The sequence below is a fragment of the Podarcis vaucheri genome (genome assembly GCF_965113315.1).
Source record: "Podarcis vaucheri genome assembly, chromosome: 15".
Taxonomy (NCBI): domain Eukaryota; kingdom Metazoa; phylum Chordata; class Lepidosauria; order Squamata; family Lacertidae; genus Podarcis; species Podarcis vaucheri.
This window is the reverse complement of record NC_138753.1, coordinates 13,907,838-13,933,725: the sequence shown is the minus strand read 5'-3', so window position 1 is coordinate 13,933,725 and position 25,888 is coordinate 13,907,838. Positions and strand designations below refer to the sequence as shown.

Sequence of the window (25,888 nt, the reverse complement as noted above, 5' to 3'; positions counted from 1 at the left end):
CTCGGCAGCGAGGAGGCGGTGCCGATGACGACGACAGCGGCGGCGCATGCGTGCTTACTCACTCTGGCTGAGGCGGAGGTGGCCGAGAGGAAGCAAGGCAGGAATAGCAGCGGCGGCAGGAGCAGCAGCAGCAACGAGGAGCTTCCTGGCAGCGGCCTCCGGTGAGGGGCTGGGGGGGGGGGCGAGGCGGCTCAGCCCCACTCACACGGCGGGAGGTGGGGCGGTTTGGGGAGGGGTTGAAGACTTTGGGGGGCTGAGAGAGGTCTGGGGGGCTTGGGGAGTTGTGTTTTTTTGGGGAACGGGGTTTTTCGAAGTGTTGCGGGTCTGAGGGAAGTGGGTTGAAGGGCTGAGGGGGGCATTTTAGGGGGTCCGCGACCCCTCGTGCCTTTCAGTCCCCGGCAGTGCTTTTCAGGGCTTAAAAAAAAATTAAAAATAAATGGTGTTTTTTTTTGTAAGTGGAGTTTCTGAGAAAATTGGGAGCGGCCCTTTAATAACATGACATTTTTCATTTCCTCCCAGAATCTCGGGGTGGGGCCGTTGGTGTTTGTGGTCTCTTGTTTTCTCCTTCCTCTCCTGTCCATTTTACCCTCGCAGCCCTCCCCCCCGCCCGGTGAGGTAAGTTAAGACTTCAGAGACGGAGAGAGTTACTAAGCAGCCAAGTACTGTACTTGCCCAAGGCCACCCACCCACTGTGATTTCTTTCTTTCTTTCGCTAAGTGAGGGTTCGAACCCAGACCTCTTAATCTTCTCTCGCCACTCCTTCTAGCCCAAGGACGACTCTCAAAACCTGTAGGTTGTGGTTTATTCATTTATTGTATATTGTATTTTTAATAAACCCTGCCCTTACTTGAAGGAGGAACATAAGGTAAACAGAGGAAGTTTCACTTCTTCTGTCCCCTTGCCCCGCGGAACCACTGTGCAAGGGAGATCAGCCCTGTGTTGTTACAGTGTTTGTCAAGGGTCAGCAAACTTTTTCAGCAGGGGGCCGGTCCACTGTCCTTCAGACCTTGTGGGGGGCTGGACTATATTTTGGGGGTGGGGGTGGGGAAATGAACGAATTCCTATGCCCCACAAATAACCCAGAGACGCATGTTAAATAAAAGGATACATTTTACTCATGTAAAAACACCAGGCAGGCCCCACAAATAACCCAGAGATGCATTTTAAATAAAAGGACACGTTCTACTCATGTAAAAACACGCTGATACCCGGACTGTCTGCGGTATGGATTTAGAAGGTGATTGGGCCAGATCTGGCCCCCGCGCCTTAGTTTGCCTACCCATGGACTACGACCTGGTTTCAAATCCCCATTTAGCGATGAAGCTCACTGGGTGACCTTAAGGGCCACTCGCTGCCTCTTAGCCTAACCTACCTAACAGGGCTATTCTCCCCCCCCCCAGCTGGAACTCACAGGAACTCAGTTTTGGCACCTCTCAGGTGGACACCATTGCCTTTATAAGAGAACAAGGGAGGCGTTCATGGTGATTTCCGGCACCTCTTTTTCTAGAAAAATAGCACTGCTGTGACGATTACAGTAAAGTGGGAGGGGAAACCATGTGGACTACCTTGAGCTCCTTGGAGGCAAGGTGGGGTATAATTGTTATGATGATGATGATGATGATGTGTGACCCAGTGATACCCAGTGGGCTTCAAGGCTGACTTGAGAATTTGAACCCAGGACTGCCTGGTCATAGGCCAGAACTCTGTGGGGAGGAGAGGGGTAGCTGAGTGGTGGCCTCTAGATGTTAGACATCCAGCTCCAATAATCTGTTACTGTTGACCGTGCTGCCCAGGGCCAATGGAGATTGGAGTCCGACAGCACATTGACCGCCTTTAATACACCACACATTGCTATAGTCACCTGCCTGGAAAATGTTGGACTTGTTTTAGGGGTGCTTTAATGGTCCCCTGGGCAATGTAGCATTCCTTTAAGGATTCAGGCTTTTCTTGGGGGAGGTTTTGTGCGCTTGCGCTAAGGCACGCATGCTATGGTTCAACTTTTCTTCTACAGGAAAGCTGTGTGGGATGGGTATTTTGGGGTGTTGTGGTTTCCCCTCCCAAGAAAGGGGGGCTACTGAGTGATCAGAGCTGTTGGCAAAATTGTGCATTGGGACGTAAGTCCCTCCCCTAAGGGTGTATATGTTTGTGTGTGAGGGGTTCTCCTTATACAAGAAAAGTTTACCCCTAAGTCCCTTCTGCTGGGGAAGGTTTCTCAACTTCGCCAAGCTTCCAGGAGGCATTCCATTGGCAGTTGGTTGGAATCAGGATGCTAGGCTAGGTAGGTTTTTGGTCCGATCCAGTGGTGTGTTTCTTACTGTCTTAGCAGGGTTGCCTTTTCGTGACAGAGGTCACCAGGCATCTGAGGTTTAGCCGCTTTTCACTTGAGGGGTCTGAGCTGCAAGAATCTATCATCCTTCGAGTAAACAGGCCTACCTCTGGGATGGCTTGCTGTTTGGCTGGCTTGGTACCTAACTTTATGGTCCTAGACAGCTATTCCCAATGCTGTAAATTTAACGGTGGGAAATTCCTCTCCATTCCTTTATCATTCATATGTCAGCTAATCTAATTGGGGAAGGATGAGTAATAACTTTGTGTGTATATGTGAGAGAGCAGAGGGGATAGATGTCATCCAGCTGTTTCTCAGCACCTCTTGTGTGTCATTCTCGGCTCCATTTACTTACATTGGATAATCATTCCATGTTGCCAGAAAGGCATGTGGAACTGCTTCTCCTACGTTTAATACCCACCCCAACACCACAGGCCTTAGTGGAGTATTTGCATGTTTCTGGACTTCATTTTCTTCCACATCTCCACAATGTTGCTGGAAGTGGCTTCTGCAATTTGTCTGTGAATGGGTGGACCCTCTTCGTTCTCTTGCCAGGGTTGCTATGAAGAGCGACAAAATAATCACAGTAAGTTTCTCAGAGTGGGTTACAATATCCGAACACAGCACAGTATTAAAAACAATTTAAAGCGACTTACACAGGTGGGTCCTGAAAACACATAGCTCAGGTGTCTTAAGCCAGGATTAATGAGGTGCATCTTCAACATTTTCCAGAAACTGCTGAATGAAAGTGCCAGATGCACCTCTGTGGAGAAGGAGTCACACAGTTTAGGTGCTGCTACAGAGAAGGCTATCTTACCAGCTGCCACCCCCACTCTAAGCTTCTGCAGAACTACTAAGGGGCTCCTTCTGCCCATCTTAGCAACTGAGAGGGTCTGTAGGGAATGCGGTAGTCTTTCAGTTATTTGGGGCCTAAGTCATTTAGGGATTTAAACACTACTGTGAGCACCTTGAATTGGGCCTGGAAATGCACTGGTAGCCATTGCAGCTGTTTTAGAACAAGGGTTATATGAGATCTAAATGCAATCCCAACCAGTAATCTGGCTGCAGCATTTTAGACCAGCTGAAGTTTCCTTCCAAGGGCAGCCCCATTAAGGGAGAGTTCAACCCTTTCCAAAACAGACAACCAGCCTAATTAAAAATAATAATAATACTGGAAGAGTGTTCTTTTGAGCCCTTAGGCAAAATCATATGTAAATACCAGTAAGTGGAAGCATGCATCAGAAATGTGAAATGGCCAAGGTTCTCGAGTGCTTGAAAGTGTTCAGCAGCAAACTAGTGCTGGTCACTTTTAAACCCTCCATAGCTGGGGTGGGCTAATCTGTGGCCCTTTGGATGTTGTTGACCTCCAGTTTCCATCAGTCCCAGCTAGCATGACCAACAATCAGGGGTGATGGGGGGGGGTTGTACTGCAATGTCTGGAAGGCCACGAGTTCCCCATCTGTGTTGAACCAAAGGTGAGACTGTTCTCGGAAGGCCCTCAAGGCCATCTTGATAGTCAAAATATCTTTGAAACTTATTGGTAGTTTTTGCAAGAATGCACTCATATGTATGTTCACTTGCTTGGATATCTGCTAGTTGGCTTGTTTTGGTGCTATTCTTTTCTGTGGGCCCTGAGATCCTGGCCCTGGGCCCAGAGAGGGGAGTTATCTTTCTTTAATAAAGCACTGGAACTGGCCGCTTTAGTGTTTTTAAGATCCTCCTTTGGTATCCCTGCACCAGACTACTCCCACAAGCCCCACTTTGTGCTTGCAGTTTGGGACACCATCCCTTCTCTTGAGGCAGGAGTGCACTGTGTAGTTGTAGCAGCAAATGATGAAGCAAAAGCAAAATGCCCGTACTTACCGTATTTTTTGCACCATAACACTCACTTTTTTCCTCCTAAAAAGTAAGGGGAAATGTATGTGCGTGTTATGGAGGGAATGCCTACGGGTGGCATGCCTACGGATTTTCCTCCTCTAAAAACTACGTGCGTGTTATGGTCGGGTGCGTGTTATAGAGCGAAAAATACAGTAATTCGTTCCAGAGGTCCGTTCTTAACCTGAAACTGTTCTTAACCTGAAGCACCACTTTAGCTAATGGGGCCTGCCGCGCTGCTGCCACACGATTTCTGTTCTCATCCTGAAGCAAAGTTCTTAATCCGAGGTACTATTTCTGGGTTAGCGGAGTCTGTAACCTGGAGTGTATGTAACCTGAGGTACCGCTGTACTTTAAACTGCAACCTCCATGAGGCAGGGGTCTTTCCTTTTATTGCTTTGTAAAAGTGCCACCCATAAGGGGCATCAGGGTGCCATTAATTTTTTTTAGCCCTCCAGGTTGACTCTCAGTTGACCTACAAACCTGGGTTACTCAACAGTAGCATTCTATGTAAGCTGGTTATACTTTGCTTGTATGCTAAGTTTCGAAGCAAAGTATTTTCTGAGGGGAGAAAACTGTGTTTTGACTTGAAAACAGCTTCTTCCACTCTTTACAGCACACAGCAAAAGCTTTGGTGACCTCTTTCCTCCCTCCCTGGTGTCATTTGTTCACATTTGAGTTCAATGCATCCAGCTTGAAAAGGGGTGCATGTGCTGTCAGCTTTGGACTGGGGACCAGAGTTCATGGTCTCATGTATTTCACCAGCTATGACCTTGTGGACCATTTTCTGGCTCATAGCTTTTTTCCTGCAAAGCTTTTGGAACAGGCTCCACAGCTCTCCTGTCTCCTTGAGGAACAGTGAAAGCAAAACGGATGCAAGAATAAAACCGAAACCTTCTGATCTTATAAAATCAGCCTGCATGAAAGCCTTTGTGCCATTGGTTAGAAAGATACCACCACCACCCCCTCTTTGTCCACACATGCTGGGCCCAGTACAACTGATCTTTCCTCTTTGCCCTCCCAACAGCCCCAGGAGAAAGAAGCAGTTCTTTTGTAGAGCCTCTCTGCTTTGAAAGGGAAAGCTTTCTTTCTTAGCTTGTCCTAGATTCTTTCCTGGGTGGAAAAAAAACCTGGTTATTTGACCTGCTTCTTCCTTGTTCCTACCTCCTTTCCGAGTGCCATGCAGGGCCGATGCTGTCAGAGACAGGGTTCTTGGGCAGCAGCTGGAAAGGGCAGAAGGAGACTTTACCTGTGTGCCTGTAGCAGCTGTCAAAACTATTTTTGCCACCAGCAGCCAGAGGCTTCACCCACATGAAGCCATGTTCCCAGGCTCCTGCATGAACCAAACAGACCAGAACAATCCTAGTTGTTTGGGGTTTGTTTGTTTTTTAATTACCTACTTTTGTTCTGTTACTTGATCTTCTCATAGGGACAGAGGACGAGTTCATTCTGTCCGCTTTCTACAGTGGTGGATTGGAACATAGTGTGGATTTGTGTGGATCTTTGTAGTGCAATTTCGGCCCCTGCAACATAGGCACAATACAGTGGTACCTCTAATTACGGATTTAATTCATTTTGGGGTGCTGTGTGCACCCCGAAAAATCCGTAACTAGAGATGCCACTTCTGCACATGTTCGTGGCTCGGTAGAGCGCTTCTGCGCACGCGCGCAGAGCTCTTCTACGCATGCTTCCGGGTTTGCCAAGGCCGTAACCCGAAGTTTCCGTGACCTGGAGGTTACGCAACACAAGGTACCACTGTGTGCATTTGTATTTATAAAAGTATTGGGGGGGGGAGAGAGTCAAAAAATGTGTACATTGCATGCAGAGTGTGCATAAAAAGGAATTTATAATTTAAATGCAGATGTTTTGTGCATTCTTTCATAAACACCACACAAGATGGGACAAATTGAGTGCCAGTGAAACTGAAAATGGGCAGAGTTACGCAGATTCAGCTCTAACCTTTCACTCATTTTTATTTTAATTCAAGAGTCTATTGTGAAGTTAAAATAAGAATGCAGTAGGAAATATGAAATAAAGAAGAAGAAGAAAAAAACTTGCCCCTCATTCATCATTCTTTTTAGGAACATAGGAAGTCAGATCATTGGGTCCATCTAGCTCAGAATTGTCTACACTGACTGACATTGACTTTCCAGGGTTTCAAGCAGTGGATGTTCCCAGCCCTACCTGGGATTGAGCCCTGGGACCTTCTGTATGCAAAGCAGATGCTCTAACCACTTAGCTGCAGTCCTCCTGTTCTTGCTCATTGTATTGGTGGAGGGTGATATTACCATGTATACTGTATATGTTTGGCACCCACTTGTTTGAACCTTGAGTAACAACACAGAGACTCAAGGCTAACATTTCCCCCCTTTTAACTTGCAGATGTGACAAGCTGCTGTTGCCAAAGATGAAAAATTGAATTCTGACTTGACACCATCCCGAACCTTCCATATTCCCCCCACTTTTTTCTGGAGGAAGGGCAAAAAGCCCATTGAAGATGGCAACTTTGCCAGGTACCTCCGCCGGGCCTCCCCCGTCCCTGCCAGATCCAGGAGTGGCTGTATGGGAGTGGCAAGATGAGTTCAGCAGGTGGAGGCCGTACCCAAGCGGCGTGTGCAGCTACATCGAGCAGTCCTTCCAGGCTCTCATGGCAAAAGGGAGGCAGTCACTGCCCTCCTGGCCTGCCAACGGCAGCATTCCTTTGGGGCAAGCGGATTCCACGCTAGCACCTTACATCATCGACATACCGAATCTCACGCAGTTCCGGCAGGATACAGGTAGGAAAGCGGCTGTGCCAGCTGGCCTGGGCATGACTTAGCAGTGGCCCTTCTCATAACACTAGAACTCATGGACATCTGATGAAGCTGGATATTGGAAGATTCAGGACAGATAGAAGGAAGGACTTATTCACACAGCACTGAGTTAAACTATGGAACTTGCTCCCACTGGAGGCAGTGATGGTCACCAGTCTAGATTGCTTTAAAAGAGGATTAGACTAGGGATGGACGAGATTATGTAGAGGCGAATACTGTAGGGCTGGGCAATATCTGGTTTGCAACATTGTGATACATCACCAGATAAACATCACAATATATTGATCTCTCATGATGGCTGAAATAAGCATTGGCTGGCTTCACGGTTTTTCCCTCATCATGATTTTTGCATCACACACACACACACACAGAGAGAGAGAGAGAGAGCGCTACAGATACACATCATGATATGCAATATATTGGCCAGGTCTAAAATTATGAAACCGTTATCACAATACAGACTTCAAAACGGTTTTGGATGTATCAATATATCGCCCAGCCCTAGTGGGTATTATCCAACAAAGTCATGCTCGAAGTAAACCCATTAAAATGGATGGCTTAAAGTTACCAAGATGCACCAATTGCCTACTTAGAGTAGGACAAACAGTGTGTGTGTGTGTGTGTGTATGTACACACACACACACACACAAAATTGGGGGGTGGGCAGGAAACCTAGCAGGAAATGCCTATCCACAAAACTTTGTAATTGCAATGCAAGGCAATCTGGGCTGTTCATCAGAAGCCAGAGAGAATGGCAGGAAATCTTCCTTCCTGAGTTTCTGAACATCTTTGTAGAAGGGAGCAACAGATGCAAAGTCAGGCCGCAGGAGTGTGGTGCTTCAGCTGTCGGCAGTGGACAGATTAGCAGATGTAGGGGTAGCAAACACTCTCTGGTTGCTGCTGGACTACAGCTCCCATGATCCCTGGCCATGTTGGCTGAGGCTGGTAGGAGTTGGAGTCCAGAAGCATTTAGAGGACATTGTGACTTGGGCCCAGTGGCTGCCTGAAAGGTCCCATCTCCATATGTGAACCTGCTTGGGTGCTAATATCCTCAGGTAAGCACCTTCACTGTCCCATCAACATCAGAGGTACAGCAGGTCCACAGGAGAAAGCCTTTTTTTTGTGGCTGCTCCCAGGTTGCGAAATACCCTTCCAAGAGAGGTCAGACTGGGTTCCTCTTTGTTACCCTACCACCAGTATGCCAAGACCTTCCTGTTCAGATGGGCCTTTGGAAACTGAGGTGCAGACCATGCTTACCACTGGGCTGCTGTCAGGGCAAACCCAGTGTTAACTGCTGGCTCTAAATGTGTTGTGATATATTTTGACTATTGTTTTCAACTTGGTTGGTTTTATTATTCTGTATTTAATAATGATGTTTTTAAATGTTGCAAGCTGCCTTGAATCCCTACTTGGGAGAAAGGCAGGATAGAAATGCATTAAATAATAGAGGAGCTGAACAAGAATGCAGGTCAGTGTTGGGTCTTCTGTTCCCTGTTATTTAGATTAAGAGTTACAGGTGCCTCCAACCTGGAGGAGGAGGAGGAGGAATGTCTTCTCCCAGCCAAGTTCCTTTGGTCCCAGGATCTCTTTCCTCTTCATAGTAGGTTTAGCCAAAGTGGCAATGTTGGGCTCCAACTCCTATCAGCACCAGCCTGCATGGCCAGCAGAGAAGGATGATGGGAGATGTAGCCCTACAACACTTAGAGTCCACCACATTCTCTGTTCCTGTCTTGCAGGAACAGCATGTTCAGAGAGACTTCTGCTATGTGCTGAAGAATTTAGCTGGTTATGTCTCAGTCAGTCAACTGAAGAAGAGCCTTAAGGCACAGAAACAATGGGACTGTTAGTCCCGTGTCCAAATACACAGGACAATGCATCAGAGCCCAAGAACCCATTCCAGCCTGACGAGCACTCAAGGTTGGAGCAAAGCATAGTCATTGAAGGGTGTAGCCCTGAGTACTGGGCTTGGGATACCAAAATTGGGATTGCCAAGCCTTGGGATACCAAAATTCTCCAGATCATTAAGATGAAGTGTTTTCCTTAGCAATTGGGGCCTGGGCCTCTGTCGAAAGATACAAGGCTTCTTCCTTACCATTGTTCCTCATCTTACAAATTGCTGGTACCCCTTTTCTCTCCTTGCAGGGACCATGCGCTGTGTGCGCAGACACGTTTTCCAGTTGGATTCAGCCCCTGGGCAGGGAGTTGTCTGGGAGTGGCAGAACGATGACGGCGGCTGGTTCCCCTATGAGATGACCGTCTGCATCTACCTGGAGCAAGCCTTCGCGGTCAGCACCCCCCAGGCAGATCTTGGGCTCTTTGGCTACAAGTACAGCATCGATTTCATCTCGCAGACCCAGACCAACAAGGCCACGGGCTACCAGCGGAGGATCCGGAGGCGGGTGGATTCTCCCTACCCAGTCACCACAGTGACGGGGCCTCCTCATACAGGACCCTCATGCACATGCCAGCAGTGTTTGTTGAACAGTGGGACTGGCCCCATTACATCACGGTTTCGGCACTCCATGGTGAACCTCCCTGGACCCTCCGCCGGAACTGCCCCCAGACCCTCTGCTGGGAATCTGGGGGCTGGCAGGACAGCGGGGCTCAGTTCCTCTCTGGTGGGCTTTGTGCCTTATAACAAGCCAGCCCTGTCTGGAGCACGGTCGATGCCAAGGCTGAATGTACAGCAGTCTGGTGCCGTCGCTGGGCCAAGCCCAGCAAACACCACATCAAAAGGAGTCAGGTGAGCTATGTTTGTTGATCCAGTCTTGAGTTGTTAACATCCTTTCTAAGCCCAAGGGTGGGGAGCATTAGGCCTGCGGGCCAAATCTAACCCTCTAAAACTCTGTATCTCAGCCTTCGAACTCTTCCCCAGGCCACCCCTCTCTCCCACTCTGCTTCGTCCTGTGCAAAATTGTGTGTTCTTTTAAATCCAACCAGGTTAGACAGTCACTATGTTTTCTGGTATTAAATCCCATACTTCAGCTATGTGTTGTCTGAATTAGGACTTCCTTTTTTCCTGAATCTTCCACCCTTCATTGGATGTCCCTCGGTTCTCATATTATGAGAGAGGGCGAGAAAAGCATGGATCCTGGGGGGGGGGGGGAGGGAGCAAGTTGTCACTGTGATTAGGATAAAAGTATGTTTAAGGCTCTGTTTAGGATGAGGCAGTTGCATTGGAGAAGACCCCATCAGCCAGACTCTTCTGAGCTGATCAATAGGGTGTTCTGCTTACGTGCAGCTTTTATAGAGATAGCAAATTTATCACAAGCCATGCACAATTTCTGTATATCACAGTCCTCCCCTCCACCCCAACTCACCTTTTTTTCTGAACAAAAAAGACCCGAAATGTTATAGCCTTTCTTGGTGGGGGAGTTGTTCCACCTGCCTGATGGTTTTGACTGCCCTTATTCTGACCTTTTCCAGCCCTGCAATAAACTTTCTTAGAAGCGGCAACTGGTATTCCATGTGTGGTCGTGCCACAGGCATTATGATATCAGCAAGGTGTGGAAGGTGTCAGGCCCTTTCCTAATGATCCCCAACATGGGGTTTTCCTTTGTCTCTCCTTCTGCACACTGGATTCAGGTAGCAGGAGATGGAAAATATTCCCTCTGCCTGAGACTGAGTGCCACTGCCAATCAATGTGAACCCAACTGCTGATGGTTCCCCTCTCTCTCTTGTATGGTGATGTTTATCTGCTGTACAAGAGCCTCTGAAGCCTGCAACTGAAATAATGTCAATCTCCCAATCAAATATTTGTTGGAAAAGAGATGCAACTTCAGCGGTGAAAAAATAAAATAAAATTGTTGATAGTTAGTGGACTCTCTTTCAGTCCAGGGGTGGGGAACCTCCCTCCCAGGGGCCAAATGTATCCCATGCCCAATCCCCTTTAAGGCCACAACTCTCACCGGCCCAGCTTCACATCCTCCTTGAGGGTTTCTGCCTGATTGAAATGTAGCTTTAAACTCTGGTCGTGTCTCTTTCTTGCCTGGATGGAAGATAGTGTGGGGTACCTGAGTGTGAAGAAACCAGCTTCCTGTACAAATATAAAAATCACATTCATTGTTCCACACACTTTTGCCTCTGGCCTCACCCAGCACTAATATGTGGCCCTCGGAAGCTTGCTCAGAAGGGTATGCAGCCATTAAGTTTAAAAAAAGGCTCCTCACCCCTCTTGTAGAAAATGCAGGGTTAAATCGTCTGAGCTGATATCAGGCAGCTTCCGACGTTCCAGTGACTCTTTCCTTCAGGACACAATCTTACTGGCTGTCAGGCATTTGGGTAAGCCATGCTGACTGCAACATGCTCTTAAGCTCTCTTGGTGGCAGGGGTTCACACATTCAGATGCAAGTATTTAGTATCCAAGTGATTCACCCTGCGTGTGTGAACTGGCCTTCAGGTTAGGGTCACTGTATTGCTGCTGCTGCTCTTTATGAGGTGTTTAGTCTTCCTCTTTCACTTGCCTGTGCTAAATGGGGATCAGGCCTTGAAGGTGATGCTGGTGTTTGGGGGATTAGGTAGAAGCTTAAGCTGTGGAAAGGTCCTGTTTCAGCACCAGCAGACAGCCCTGGGCAGCTTTCCTCCACATAATCGCCTCCTGTCGGAAGTGTGTAATTACTTCTGTTCGGGCTCACATACTTGAAGCTCGCAAAAACCCACCTTCAAACAGAATATTCCCATGTATGTGATTAAAGGAAATCTGAGCAGCCAGCCATTGCTATCCAGCTCTTGGGCTGTGCTGTTTGTTGGTCAGCACCACAGATTAAAATATTTCTTATTTTTGTTAGATTTGGAAACTTTTCATTTTTGTGCGCACAGCAAAAAGCCCCCCTAGAGCTGCAGACAGTGTCTTTAATCTGACTGTGAAGGTTTTGTTTTATGAATCAGCCTAGATACAAAGCCAGGAAATACTGGATCAGATCAGAACTGTAGAGTTGTAAGGGACCAAAAGGATCATCTAGTCCAACCTCCTGCAGTATAGGAATTTTTGCCCAACATGGGCTCAAACCCAAGACCCTGAGATTAAGTCTTATGTTTTACCAACTGAGCTGTCCCAGCACTTGGTGGTGTTGTTGTAAGAAAACCTGGTATATCTTGAGCTGAGTATAAGAAGCTGGTACTGGGCTTGGAATTTAACTTCCTGAGAATCGTCTGTTTTCTTTTTCTAAAAAAGCAAGTTGCTGTGTGTGAGTGTTTTAAACTGGGCAGTACTTGTTGAAATCTCAGAAAGCCGATAATATATCCTGCTGAATAGGTTTTGCTATGGTGGTGATGGAGTTGTGTATGCCTCATTTCCCCCATCTGATAAAATCGCTATAAACTGTGCCCATGTGTACAGTTTGCTTGATTTATCCATGGTTGTAGGTGTCAGCTGTTCAGGGGGCCAAACCTGGATTGCCTAGGCAGAGAGATGCAATTTTTAGCCTAGAGCATGTATAGCCTTAGGTATGTCTGGTTCTCTTGCTTATTCCTTGTGGTTGCTATAATTATCCACTTTAAAACACATTCAGTAACATTGTCCTCTTCTCTCTCCAGTGTCCCAAAGCTACCAGTGAACATGTCCAGACACAGCAAAGTGAGCCAAGCTCTGGCAGGTAAATGGCCCCTGTTAATTCTTTTTGTTGTCCCCCCGCCCATGGCTTACATTGGCAACTGGGCTTACATGGAACTGGCAGCCTCATACCCGGTGCTGCTTGGGAATTCTAAGAAACAAAAAAGGTGCAGTTATGAAAGGTTCAGTCCACCATCTTGTTTCAAAATGGCATCCGCTTGGCACAGATGAAAATCTGCTCCTTGATCTCAGGACCCATCATGCAAAGTGTGATTAAAATCCATGCAGGTTTGAGCGATTGAGTCTGCCATCGTGATTCAAAATGGCGTCCGGTTTCATCCAAACATAGACAAAAACCTGGGATTGTAGTCAGCTAATTTTTACTCAGAGTGGACCCATTGAAATTAACCAACCTAAGTTAGTCATGACCATTAACTTCAACTCTTGAGTAAAAGTTAGTTGGATACAACCCCTGCTCATTGATCCCAGAAACCATTATGCAAAAAAATTAATTGCTTCAATATCTCTTAGAGGTGTTCAGTTGCATAGCAAAAAGACAAAATGGTGTCCTCACTGATGATGTGGTACTGCAACTCCCATCAGCCTCAGCCAGTATGGCAAATAGTCGGGAATGATGGGTGTTGTAGTCCAGCAACCTTCTGGAGGGCCACAGGTTCCCTATTTTTAGCAGTTACCTGTATCCTGTTGGGGTAAACATACTGCATGCTTCTTCCTGAATGTCCCTAAGTCCACTTCACCTTAAAATGAGGATTTCTGAATTCTCAATAGATTGTCTTTCCATACTTGATACAGATCCCCCTCACCCCTTCTGCTTCTCAGAGGCTGCTACAGCTACTGGAGTTCAGACCATTGGTCCCCTTTCCCTGACAGAGGTATTGAGAAGACCGCCTTTCCATAGTTAAAACCATGCCTAAGGCGGCTCACAACATGAAAAGATGTATACAGTTGCAAAAGCACAACAAAAGTAGACATAAGCAGAGAAAGTAAAAGCATATAAACAATCTGCACCTAAGTCATAATAAAATCTAAAATTAAAGATACAAGAAACTGTTATTAATAACAGCAAGGTTAAGCCTCTCCAAAATTAAGTCATAACGACAACAAAAAACCCTAAACAATAACCCACCCCAAGAGTCTGCAGGCATCCTGAGAAGCAGGGCTTGAAGGACTCGCAGCCAAAATAGGCCCTGGCCTCTTAGGCAGTCTCAGCTTTTGTAACTGCAGTCACCCTCCCCAGCTAGATAGCAAGCCAGGGAGCAGGGGTTGCAGGACTCACAGCCAAGATGTACCCCTGCCCCATATATTCCATAAGATGCTCGGACGATCTAATGGGAGGCTACAGTCCACAAATTCTCTTCCAGGTGCTATATGTTTTGAGTGCATACTACTTTCCCCTGTGGCTGGCTCTGTGCATTGTGAGAGTCTGCCTTAATTGGGCACAGTCTCACTGCAATGAGGTGCAAGGAAGAAAAGCCCAGGAGGGTGTGAGGACACCCAGTAAAGTCATAAAATGGGAGATGGAGGATGCACTCCTGGCATCACCCCATCCTTAAAAAAAAAAGCAGGGTGTGGTCTTCTTTTTCTCCAAAATCTGTTCACCACCTATCCTTCCCTGATTCTGGAAAGCAGGTGGCTGGTCTTCAATATGGGTGCTTAGGAACAGCAATGAGTCTTGCTGCTTCTACATGCTTCAGAAACACTTTGCAGCTGCTGGGATGATATCTTGCCCATTTCTCGCTTTGGGACTTGAGTAGGCACTGCAGCAGCCCTCAATATGGTCGTCATCATGAGTGTAGGCCTCAGGACTCGCATGAACTTGGAGCACCCCAGAATCCTCTGCCACACACAAATTCTGTTCTGTGTCGTCGGCTCAGGGCTTTTCAGCAACCAGCTGAACCTAGGAGGGATCCCTTAAAAAACAGGGGTCTGTTTGTGACTTCTTGTCGTATTATGTATTAGTCTGGTTCAACTGACTTGTCTAAACCATGGTTTAGTGACTGAGAATGGACTGTAGTGAGCCTTGCATGCCCCACCCTCTAAATCTCCAGCTTGATCGTGCTTTGTTTTTTGTGAATGTTGGTTAGATCAAACCACAGTTCCCCCAAGCTTGTATGTCTCATGAAACTATTGTTCATTCTAAAGTAAAAATGGAAGCTTTTGCTCTTTGCTGAACTGAAGGCTGGGAGCCTGCATTCCCCATCACGAGTAATGTGCTTTTTCTGGGAAAAAGTTAGTTGGGAAAATTCTCCTGTGCCAATTAACCTTCCTTAAGCTTGTGCCTTCCATTTATTTTGGACTTCCAGTTCCCATCTGCCCTAGCCAGCATGGCCACTGCTCAGATCTGCTGTGGCCCTCCAGATGTTGTGGGCTACAAACGCCCCATCCCTGTTTTATGTGGTCGTTCGAAGTTGGCAGCTGTGAACATGTCTGCTGCTTGACTCGCTTCCTTGCGCCCCACCCCCAAATTCCACCCTTTTGGGAGAAAGTGAGCTTTTAGATGTCTCTGTCTTACCCATCTATATCCCCACCCCCTTGCAACACTGAATCACCTCCTTTTCCTTTTGTGCTTGTTTTATGATTTCTTTTTACATTGGTCGAATCAGCTTCTCAAATCAAGGTTTCCTTGTGTTATTTCCTGGCAAATTGTGTGATGCAAATTTTCTTTTCGCTCCTCCTTCCCTCCCTTCCCCACCTTGCATGCTGATCTCGTGCCCCCCTGTAGGCATGATGGCCTTTCTGATGTCAGTCCCTGGATTCCCTGTGCACCTCAGCCTGGCACCTCAGCCCGCCAGAGCCCCTAGAGCCTCTAAAAAACACAGCTCAGTTAAGGAGGGGAGGAGGAGAGAGATCGCCAAAGGTAGTCCACTTGCTTGGATTCCTCAGGGGGGCGGGTTGTGGGGGAGATCTCCTCCCGGCTGCTGCCACCACTCCTCCTTGTGGCATTCTGCTCTCCTTTCCTTCCTCCTTTCTGGCTTCTCTGGCAAGTTGGATAGCTTTGGACGCTCTTTGGATGGCCTGGCCCTTTTCTGCCGCTGAGGGTCTTGACGCGATCTTTGCCTACACGCTGCTGCTTTGTAGTCTCTCCAGAATCTGCATGACCTTTTCTAAAGCTGCCTCTGTGCTCCCAAACAGAGAAGTCGGGTGGTCTCCAGGCTTTCTATGCTTAGAAACCAAGGTACACACAAGAACGAAGGGAAGGGTGGTGGAGGAGGAGGAGGCTATATTTACAGTAGCGGAGGCTCCTGTTGCAGCTTATCAGATTAGCCGAGGTTCACTTTCTGGTGGCTGACACAAAAACAGTCTCGGATGGTTAAACTGGTATTAGTAAAATGTTTTGGGCTGAATGGCGGCTCAGTGATACCTTAGTTGCAGCTGGGTTTCCCAGGTTTGCAAATGTGCATAATACTGACCCCCTTATAAATGTTTGCGTCCTTTAGTCTTAGGGCTCATCCATCACGGCTCCTCTTAATTCGCTCATTTAGAAAGATTCCCAGATCACTTAATGATAAATCAAGTTCCTATTTGTTGCCATTGTGTTTGTTATGCTGAGACACATTTCCCTTTAGGGACGTAAGAAGAGCCTGCTGTTCTCACAGTGGCCACCCAGATGCCCATTACGGGAAATCCTCAAGCAGGATCCAAGCGCAAGAGCCCTCTCCCCACCTGTGGTTTCTAGCAACTGGTATCTGGAACCATTATTGCCTCCATCTGGCTCATCCTAAAAAGAAATCCCAAAATCCCTGTTTTGGCCCAGCCCCTTTGCTTTCAGCCTTCTCCAGCAGCTAGTGCCTTTCAGATATTTTGGGCTGCCACACAGTCGCTGGGTATTGTAATGCAAAACAACTGAATAATCATAAAATCTTAGAGTTGGAGTGGTTCCCAAAGTCATCTAGTCCAACCCCCTGCAATGCAGGAATCTCAGCTAAAGCATCCATGAGAGATGGCCATCTAGCCTCTGCTTAAAAGCCTCCCATGAGGGAGAGTCCACCACCTTCCAAGGGAGTCTGTTCTGCTGTTGAACAGCTCTTACTGTCAGAAAGTTCTTCCTGGTGTTTAGCCTGAATCTCCTTTCTTGTAACTTGAATCCATTGGTTTGGGTCCTACCCTCCAGAGCCAGAGAAAACAAGCTTGCTCTATTTTCCATGTGACAGCCCTTGAAATATTTGAAAATGGCTGTCATATCTCCTCTCAGTCTCTTCTTTTCCAGGCTAAACATACCCAACTCCCTAGTGTCGGCCTACCAATTTGGAATAGAGTGGTACAGTTTCTTCCCTTAATCAGGACACTGTAATTCTGTTGCAGCCTAGAATAGCATCACATTTCAAAACAGATATACTAGGGGGATCGTTCCAACAGGGCAATGATTTCAACATGCCAGAAGGAATTATCCTCGCCCCGTGTTGCTACCCTGGGGCTTTTCTCAACCCCACAAGTGGCAATTTTGGGTGCAGGGGGTGGAGATAGCAGAGGGTGTCGTTGCAGAAAGGAAAGCTATTGGGCAGCACTTCCGCTGGTGTGACTCCTTAGCTGAATCCCATCTGCTGCTTTCTGATAGGTTTCCAGACATTTTTGGGCGACTGCCCTCTTGGTTCCATAAACTCATCCCCAGTGCCCTTTACCCTACCCTATAAAACAGGCATAGGCAAACTCAGCTTTCCAGCTGCTGTTGGACTACAACTCCTATCATCCCTGGCTAACAGGACCAGTGGTCAGGGATGATGGGAGCTGTAGTCCTAAAACATCTGGAGGGCCGAGTTTGCCTATGCCTGCTATAAAAAGTATTATTCAGTAGGGCAGTTTGCACAACCCACTAAGGACGATGATAATAATACATTCAAGCCAGTTGCAATTAATTGCACATTTAGTTAAAAAATAAATATATGCAGAAATAGATGTGTGTTCTGATCTAATATTTTAGCTAAAAAAGAAGAAACAAAGAATTGTGCATGAAAAAATAGTTTTACTCAGTCTTGCCAACAACAGCATACAGGTGAAGGAAATTTAGAGCAGTATATATTTATATACGGGTACGTACCAAACATACACAAGTCTTTGCCTACTGTAGATGTACAGTAACTAATTTATAAGAAAATCAATAGCTGTTTATAATAATTGGCTTTCTTGTGACTTGCAAAGTCAGAATCATAAATACAAACAAATGTGACCAAAGGAAATAGCTTTGAAAGTGGTAAGAGCAGTAAAACTTTTAATTAAAAAGAGAGGAAGGGGCTTTGCTTTAGACTCTAGACTGGTCAGAACCCACTGTAAAGAACCACTGTCCTAATGTTTTCTCTCTGCATTGCTCCGCAAGCCCACATTTTTGCATTCTCAGAGGTGGTGTTCTGGATCCTTAGCTCTGGGCAGTTTGTGGAGAACCTGTTTACCTCTCCCACCAGTAGCTTAAGGCGCAGGTGGGGAATCTGCGGCCCCCTGGCTGTTATGGGTCTTCATTCTCATCACCCCTCTAGTCTAACCCAAGTGTCAATGGGGCGTTGTAGTCCAGCAAAATCTGGGGAGCCACCCCTGGTTTAAGGGTAGTGTTGCATGTCACTGGCCAACTGCATCTGGGATGAGGGGAGAAGACTTTGCTTATGTTCAGAGGTGCTTTTCTCCCCAGTAGACAACTGTCACTTCCAGTAGGTGCACAGACTTTTTCCCCAGTAACTGGATCTCAGTGCATTTTGAGTTTACCTTTTCTTTCAAGGGGAACAACGGTAGAATGGTATTAAGAAGTTTCTCTAGGCAGGTGGTCCTCTGCCCAGGTATTGGACCCTTCCTTACAGACCCACGGCAGGAGCAGAGCAAAGCTTCCATCATCATTGCAAGTTGAGAGACCAAGGCCACGTTCACTGAAAGCACCTAGAGCTACAATTCATAGAGTTCCCTGGGAAGAGGGATTGACTGTTAACCTAACTGTGGAAATCGTAGCTCTGGGAGGGGAACAGGGGCCTCCTAACAGCGCCCTTGATAAACCGCAGCTCCCATGATTGTTTAAAGTGATTTTATCACACTTCAGACATATGGTGTGAATGGCCTCTACCCAGCTCTTGTGCCCATCAGTGGAAACTACTCCGCCCTGCTCTGTGATCTTATGCACGTAGCACTGACGCGCTGGCTGCGACTGCTCAGAAATTACTTTTGCTGAATTTAACCTTCTTGCACCTTCTCTAACCCTTCTTCCTTGGCCCGTCGCCTTGACTTGCCTGTGGGCCGCTTGCTCCTATTGCATCTGCTGTCTCCCAAGCAGATTTGTGCCTTAGCTTAGATTGATGTCTCCCTCTGTGCTTTCTCTCTTCTCTTTCTCTCTCTCTCTAGGTGGCTCCAGCAATCCTGAAGAGGTGGTTAAGAAGTATTTGGAGGAGCTGAATTCACCCCCTGCTGATGAGGTGAGCTGAGGAACGGCCCCAGGAGCCCCTCCAAGCTAGGAACGGAGCCCTCCCTAGAAACCAGGGGTGGAGAACCTCTTTCAGCCTGAGGCAAACCTCCAGGTGGTGGATGGGGCCAGAGCCAAAAGTGAATGCAGTGAATGCAAATTTCTACAGTAGGCTTGTTTCTACACCCACCCTTCTCTCTCTCTCTCCTCCATCCAGGCAAAGCCACTGGCGGCGGGTACAGAGCAGGGCTGTGGCCTGGAGAGAGTTCTGAGGGCCAGGTGAAGAGGCTTGGAGGGCCTCATTTGGCCTCCAGGCCTGAGGTTCCTCACCCCTGCTTAAAGTTGAGGGAGAAGGGAAGGGGAAATGCAGCTTTCTTTATTCATTCATTTTTGTTAAATTGGTTACAGCAACATCACAATTTAAGTTAGTTGTCAGGAGCCGGAGTCAGGCGTTAGGTCAGCAATAGCAAACACCGCGTCCATGAAGTTATTCAAAGAAAGCAAAGCAGCACAGGCCCAGTGAGCACAGCAACTTGTCCCTGTAGGTCTTGCCCCGATAAAGCAGTTGCGAGGACTGAAGGTCTTTCCCACTGCTCTCTACGGCTCCTCCTCTCCATGGTCTTTCCCCAGCAGTCGCAAATTGCGCACACAGCCAATCTCTCCTCTGCTCTTCATTTCTCTGCGTGTCCTGGGAGACCAGGGGGGAGGGTAGCTGGTTGCGGCAGGAGGGGGAGACTTCCTGGCTTCTTCAGTAGCCTGCCTCCACTCCACCTCTTGACCCTGCTCCTCTCCAGCCTCCTCTTCTGCTGGAGTTGAAATACTGATTCTCTCTGTCCAGGATTGCATCATCTGCATGGAAAAACTAGGCGCCCCTTCGGGCTACAGCGATGCCTGTGAGAGCAAGACGATCAGACCGGAGAGCGTGGGGAGGCTGGCCAAGTGCACCCACACCTTCCACCTCCTCTGTGTGCTGGCCATGTACACGAGCGGCAATAAGGTACTTGGTGGGTGGGGCGGGTGCATGTGGTCATGTGCAGAAGCAGCTACCCTTTCCCTAATCAGCATGGTGTGCAGTTGCTGCTGAGGGCAATCATTATAGCAGGGATGATGCTGGCGCTCCAGCAAGGCGTAACCTTTAAGGTTGCTGGAAACTTAAGACCAGGGCAGGGATAGGGGCAGAAGTCTCAATTCTCCAGCCAGCTCCTCCAGTACGTCAGCTTCAGCGAATGCTCCATCTAGATTTCCATTAACACACATATTCCATAAGGATTTTAGCTCAGAAAATAACCAAGCGCAGGTTCAAGGTTCTTGCATTAATTTACGAAGCCCAGAACAACTCATTAATATATCAATATCTTCACCCACAATTATGAATTTCTGTGCAAAAATCTTGCAAATGGTTGATTGACTGCATTGTTGGTCCTTGCGAGGAAATGAGGCCTCACACTTTAGAAACGCCCTCTTTCCATTTTAGAAAACCGCAAAATGTTCTAACTCGCTTGCTTGCGCCTATATGAAACGCCCTCCTGCAATGGTTGTTTGGCTGCAGGAAGCACCTTTAGCAAGAAACTGACTACTAAAATGGAGTGTTATTATTGTGGTCCTGGTAATTTCCTGCTCCAATCTGCCCCTACAAAATATCATATGGACTCCTTATGCCTACAAGCATATAGCTGATGCATTTGCTGTTGGATCAACCCATCAAACTGATGGATGATTTAGAAAGATTGGGTCCTGCGTAACTTTTGCTGCGCTTGTGTGCCAGTATCCATACTCAACAGACTTACATCTCAACGTAGCTCCTTCCTTGGAAGCGTCTTTGGGGTTGAAGACACACCCAGTAGGCAATAAACAATCATGGATGCCATATAGATTCAGTCAAGTGTAGAGATTTACTTGACAGGCATAAAAGCATATTGGCAGCAAATATATACAGACATTCACCACTGCCGTGGTCAAGGCTTTGAGTCCAACACGAGTCCAAGACACTCTCTCTCTGCTTCTCTCACCAAAAGGCACAAGCAAGAAACTCACATCAAGTTACGCAGAACCTTTGTTATCAGTGCTTCCTGTCATAATGTGCATGTCCAAAGAACAGTTCCCACAAAAAAATGTCCTTGCATAGACAGAACAATCTCAGCCTTCTGCTGCTTCTTGAAACTACTTCTCTGTTCTTCTCTGTTTCTGGAACAAATGGTTCTTACAGAGAGAGAAAAAATATCCAAAATATGCATGTACCGATCTCCGAGAGCCCCCTGGGGAAAAGGGGTTTGTAGCCCTTGGAGAGACATCCTCCTAACAACTCTCAGCACCTTGAACAAACTACAGATCCTAGGATTTTGGGGGAAAGCCATGACTCTTTAAAGTGCTGTCACAGAGCTGTAAATGCATGGGGTGAATGCGACCTAGATGGTCAAGCAGCTCTGACTTTGTACAAGGACTTGCACCCCCAAACTCCTGTGGTTGCACACGGCTGCTTTTTTTTTTTTTTTGCTTTTTTTTTTTTGCTGTGAACTATCTTCTTGCTGAGCAGTCCCCTCTCCCTCCCACTACACACACCCGGGAATCAAAAAAATATGCCTGGCCTTGGTAGCCATCAAAACTTGGCTTCCCTCCCTTCCTGTATTGTAGAGAAAAAGCAAATATATCCTTCTCCCAGAAGATAATGGGTGAAAAGAAAGGGCTGTGGCTTAGGGGCAGAACACCGGCTTTGCATGCAAAAGGTCCCAGGTTCCATCTCCCATGGTAGGGCTGGGAGAATTCCCGGCTTGAAACCCTGGAGAGCCATTGCTGGCAGTCAGACGATGCTGAGCTAGATGGGCTGTTGGTCTGACTCAGCATGAGGCATATTTCTATATTACTAAGTCTATATTTCTAAGTGCCTGGTGCCAGTTTGAAAGAGGTGCTCTCTGCCTCCTGTTGCCAGCTGTAACGATGGCAGAAAGAACTCTTTCCTTCCGGCCATCAGAATTAAATTTCTGGCTGCCACTGGTGACCGTATTTGTGGGCTCAAGGAGAGTAGGCATGCCAATCTGTGTAAAAACTGTTGCAGCCGGAGTGGGGTTGAATAGGTGCTTCTGGGAACTTAAGGAGGTGAGTGACTGCAATCTCCTCCGCCCTTTGTAGTGTGCCTGGCTGCCACAGACAATAAGGGAAGTAAACTGGATCCCAGGGGTGGGCTGCTGTGCTTCAGAGTTGTTCTCTGTAAGTATAAGCAAAACTACTTTTAAAGATGAAGTAAAAGGAATGGGGAAGTGCAAGAGATCTGGAGCCTGCCTCAAAATATCCTGGGGCTCAGGCTCCCCACCCTGACACATCCCCTGGTTCTCGGGGTTCTAAACCTTTCTTTCACCTGTTTTTTTACGTTCCAGGACGGCAGCCTCCAGTGCCCGTCTTGTAAGACCATCTACGGGGAGAAGACAGGCACCCAGCCCAACGGGAAGATGGATGTCGCCATACTCTCTGAGTCTCTCCCGGGGAATGAAGACTGTGGCTCGATACAGATCATGTACCACATTAACAGGGGCATTCAGGTGAGAAAGTTAGAATGGAATCTAACTTGGACACCACAGATCATCTAGTCCAACCCCCTGCTATGCAGTGGCGTCAGCTAAGGAAGAGGGGTGGAGCGCCAGGGTTCGCATATTGGCTACCCCTGACTGTTGGCTGTTGGGATACTGCCAGGGAGATAAAGTCCATCATGGCCCCAAGCCATTTGCCGGACGATCCATCGATCTCCCGTAGTCACGCAGTATCGGCAATTAGCGACATGAGTTTCTTCTAGAGCCCATGCACACTTTATCAGCAGATAATGCACAGCCAAAAGTTGCACTCAGGAGAGCACTATTTACAAGCTTTATTCAGCGTTGATCAGAACAAAGAAAGACATGACTGCCTGCGCCACTGTCTCAGACAGAGAGAGAAACGAAAGCAATAGCAAACATAAACATCCTGTGAACAGGAAATACGCAGGCTGTGACACTAAACATCCTGCTCCCTTTTAAGGTGGAATGGAAATATCCTAACATTGGCATCCGTCTGTCTTGGGAGACAATGGAGGAGTGTGCCTTTGGGGATGATGTCAAATGGCTGGAAGGTTGCAGCGCCTTCTGTGGCTGTAGAGACCAACACGGGAGAGACATGTCCTGTTGCAGCTGGGGCAGTTGAAGGCATCCGGTTGTGCTGCTGCAGATGCACCACGGCGTTTCTTCTCTCTGCGCTCCTCCCAGCGGCCATTCCTCCTCTGGTCCCTGCTATGGGTGCACACCCTGACTGCCTGCAGGCACTGTGGACATCTGTGAGGGATTCCCACATAGCGGGGTTGATGTTGCCAGCCTTCATGCCACATTTGCAGACATCTTTGTAACTCAGAGTTGGTCTGCCAACAGGCCTGACTAACAGCGTGCAAAGTACCCATCTGATATTTAACCAGCAGCCCTTCCGACCTGTTCCTATACAGCACTGCCCCCTTCCTGCAGCCACCTCTGAAACTAAGTGGGCAGTACAGCCAATGACTGGATTTCACATGTGTGACCTTTGTCTCTCTTCCAGGGTCCGGAGCACCCCAACCCAGGCCGCCCATATTCTGCAAGGGGCTTCCCGCGCTACTGTTACCTGCCAGATAACGAAAAGGGAAGAAAGGTATGATGGAGTCAGCACCTGCGCTTACCTGTGGCAGTCATCTTTCAACAGAGTTTGGAGGAGGAGCTAGGAGGTCAGCCTTAGACAACCTGATGCACTCCAGGTGTTTTAGACTACAACTCCCATCATTCATAGCAAGGGCTGCTGGGAGCTGGAACAACTCTGGTCCAGGGTACCTCAAGGACTCTCCCGATCCCTTATATTCCAGCTCAAACTCCGGGATTATCTGCAGGAGCAGCTCTGACTGCTCCCTGAGTAGGTGAGGCTCATTTGACAACAACAAGGAACTGAGCCTTTAGTGTCGTCAGCCCAGTATTATGGAACTCACTGCCACTGGAGATTCAGCAGGGGCCTTCTGTATTCATTTTTAATTGCCTGCTGAAAACCTTTCTATAAAACACCTGGAGGCATTAGGTTGGTGAAGGCTGTAATAGAGGAGAGGGGTGAGCACAAGCTTGTCTGTCTTCCTTATTGCCTGTATTTTAATAGATTTGCTTCTTATATTGTTCAGATTCTGTTAAAAGTTTGATTACTTTTCACAATAATATTTTATATGGTTTTAGCTTTTTGTATTTTATCTGTACCCTGTTTTAATTTGTGTAAGCTGCGTTGAGCCCCAGTACGAGGGAAAAGGCAGGATATAAATATTATTATTAACATTAACAGTAGTAGGTAGTAATAATAAATGTAAGATGCAGTGGGGGACACTGGTAACTGTCCCGGCCAAAACCCCATCCAACACCAGGGACAGCTAAGAAAGGAGGTGAGATGTAAGGTCTGGCAAACACCTCTCGATGAATGCAGAACAAAGCCAAATGAGAACTTCCCCATCACTCAGATTCAGCTCAAAATGGCACCAGCTTCATAGAGACAGTTCACACTTACAGCCAAAGTCCATTCGCCCACATGGTTGCAGGGTGCCTTCTACTGCCATCTACCAGGGCCAAAACGGGGAGGGGTACCCTCACTCTGATTTGGCTTCACAACAATGCATTGTCACTGGCAGCAGTGGCCTCCATGATGCCAACAAGTTAGGTCTGGGCGAGGGCAAAGCTTCACACCCTCACTCTGATTTGGCTTCACAGCCACACAGCGTCACCAGCAGAGGTGGCCTCCATTGAATCAGCAAGTCAGTTTTGAGTGACCTCCATCCCTCCTTCCCTGCCTTGCCTTCCTCTTGCCAGGTTTTGGAGCTCTTGAAGGTGGCCTGGAGGAGGAGACTGATCTTCACCATTGGGACGTCCAGCACAACAGGAGAGAGCAACACCGTGGTGTGGAATGAGATCCACCACAAGACGGAGATGGACTCCAACACCTCGGGGCACGGCTATCCAGACCCCAACTACCTGGACAATGTGCTGGCCGAGCTGGCAGCTCAGGGGGTCACGGAAGACTGCTTGAGATCCTGATCACCCGCGTCAGTCGGATGGAGCCCGCTCCTGCACCTTCGGACTGCAGGCACCCCCCTCGAGGGTCGCCGCCGCTACAGCCAGTCACCCCTGTTGCCTTAAGCTCACTTGCCCCCCTTTCTCTGAGCAATAATGCTGTCTCTGGGATCGCCTGGTTGCAGGGAGGAGGTTTCGCTACTCCGTTTTGTATCTTTCTAAGTGCTTAGCCCAGCCTGAATGTACACAGCGAAACCTTCTCCCCCCTGTATAGAAGAAAAGCATAAAAGGACAGTGACTTTAACTCTCCCCTCGTTGCCTTCTTCCGCAATATGCGGTTGCTGATGGGGAGGCGGGGCTTGGAGGTGCCTTTCATGCAATGTGGGCATGCCTGCTCTGGGTGGCAACCTGCAAGGGGCGCTGCGTCTTCCTCCTGCATTGCAGATCTTGCATTTGAGCAAGGCAGTCTGTCTTCACGCAGCACTGAGTTAAACTCCGGAGCTCCCTCCCAGAGGAGGCAGTGGTGTCCGCCTGCTTTGGGCGGCCTTAAAAGACAAAATATCTGAGGAGAGGGCAATCGTTGACAATGCTCTGCTTCCACAGTTTGAGGCAGCAACATTTCCCAATCAATACCTGTTGCTGGAATCCATAAGAGGGGAGAGTGCTCTTGTGTACGAATCCTGCTTGCTATCTAGTTGGCCATTACGAGAACAGGACGCTGGACCAGATGGGCTGTCAGCCTGATTTGGCATGTTCTCGTGTTAGATGACCTACAAGGTCACTTCCTGTGTGCAGAAGTTTGCAGAGCAGGGCGAAGAGCTGTAGTTAAGATTTCTCCATGATCTGCTCGTCTTCTCTGTGCAGGGAGATGTAGAGGCAGGGCAGCATTCATTTAGGCGCTCT

The 25,888-nt window shown here is 47.9% G+C and overlaps 1 protein-coding gene across 2 annotated transcripts; it reads left to right on the top strand.

Annotated features, from left to right (window-relative positions):
- The first annotated feature begins 31 nt into the window (after positions 1–31).
- Positions 32–25,289, top strand: DTX2 (deltex E3 ubiquitin ligase 2). Of its 2 annotated transcripts, XM_082201442.1 has the most exons (10): positions 32–161; positions 6,584–6,978; positions 9,157–9,757; positions 12,550–12,608; positions 15,309–15,443; positions 18,902–18,972; positions 19,798–19,956; positions 22,331–22,492; positions 23,511–23,600; positions 24,785–25,289. In XM_082201442.1, the coding sequence occupies exons 2-10, from the start codon at positions 6,699–6,701 to the stop codon at positions 25,007–25,009; spliced, it is 1,782 nt and encodes a 593-aa protein (XP_082057568.1). In that variant the 5' UTR covers positions 32–161; positions 6,584–6,698; the 3' UTR covers positions 25,010–25,289. The 2 variants fall into 2 exon arrangements, with proteins under 2 accessions (XP_082057568.1, XP_082057569.1); XM_082201443.1 differs by lacking the exon at positions 15,309–15,443.
- The last annotated feature ends 599 nt before the right edge of the window (positions 25,290–25,888 follow it).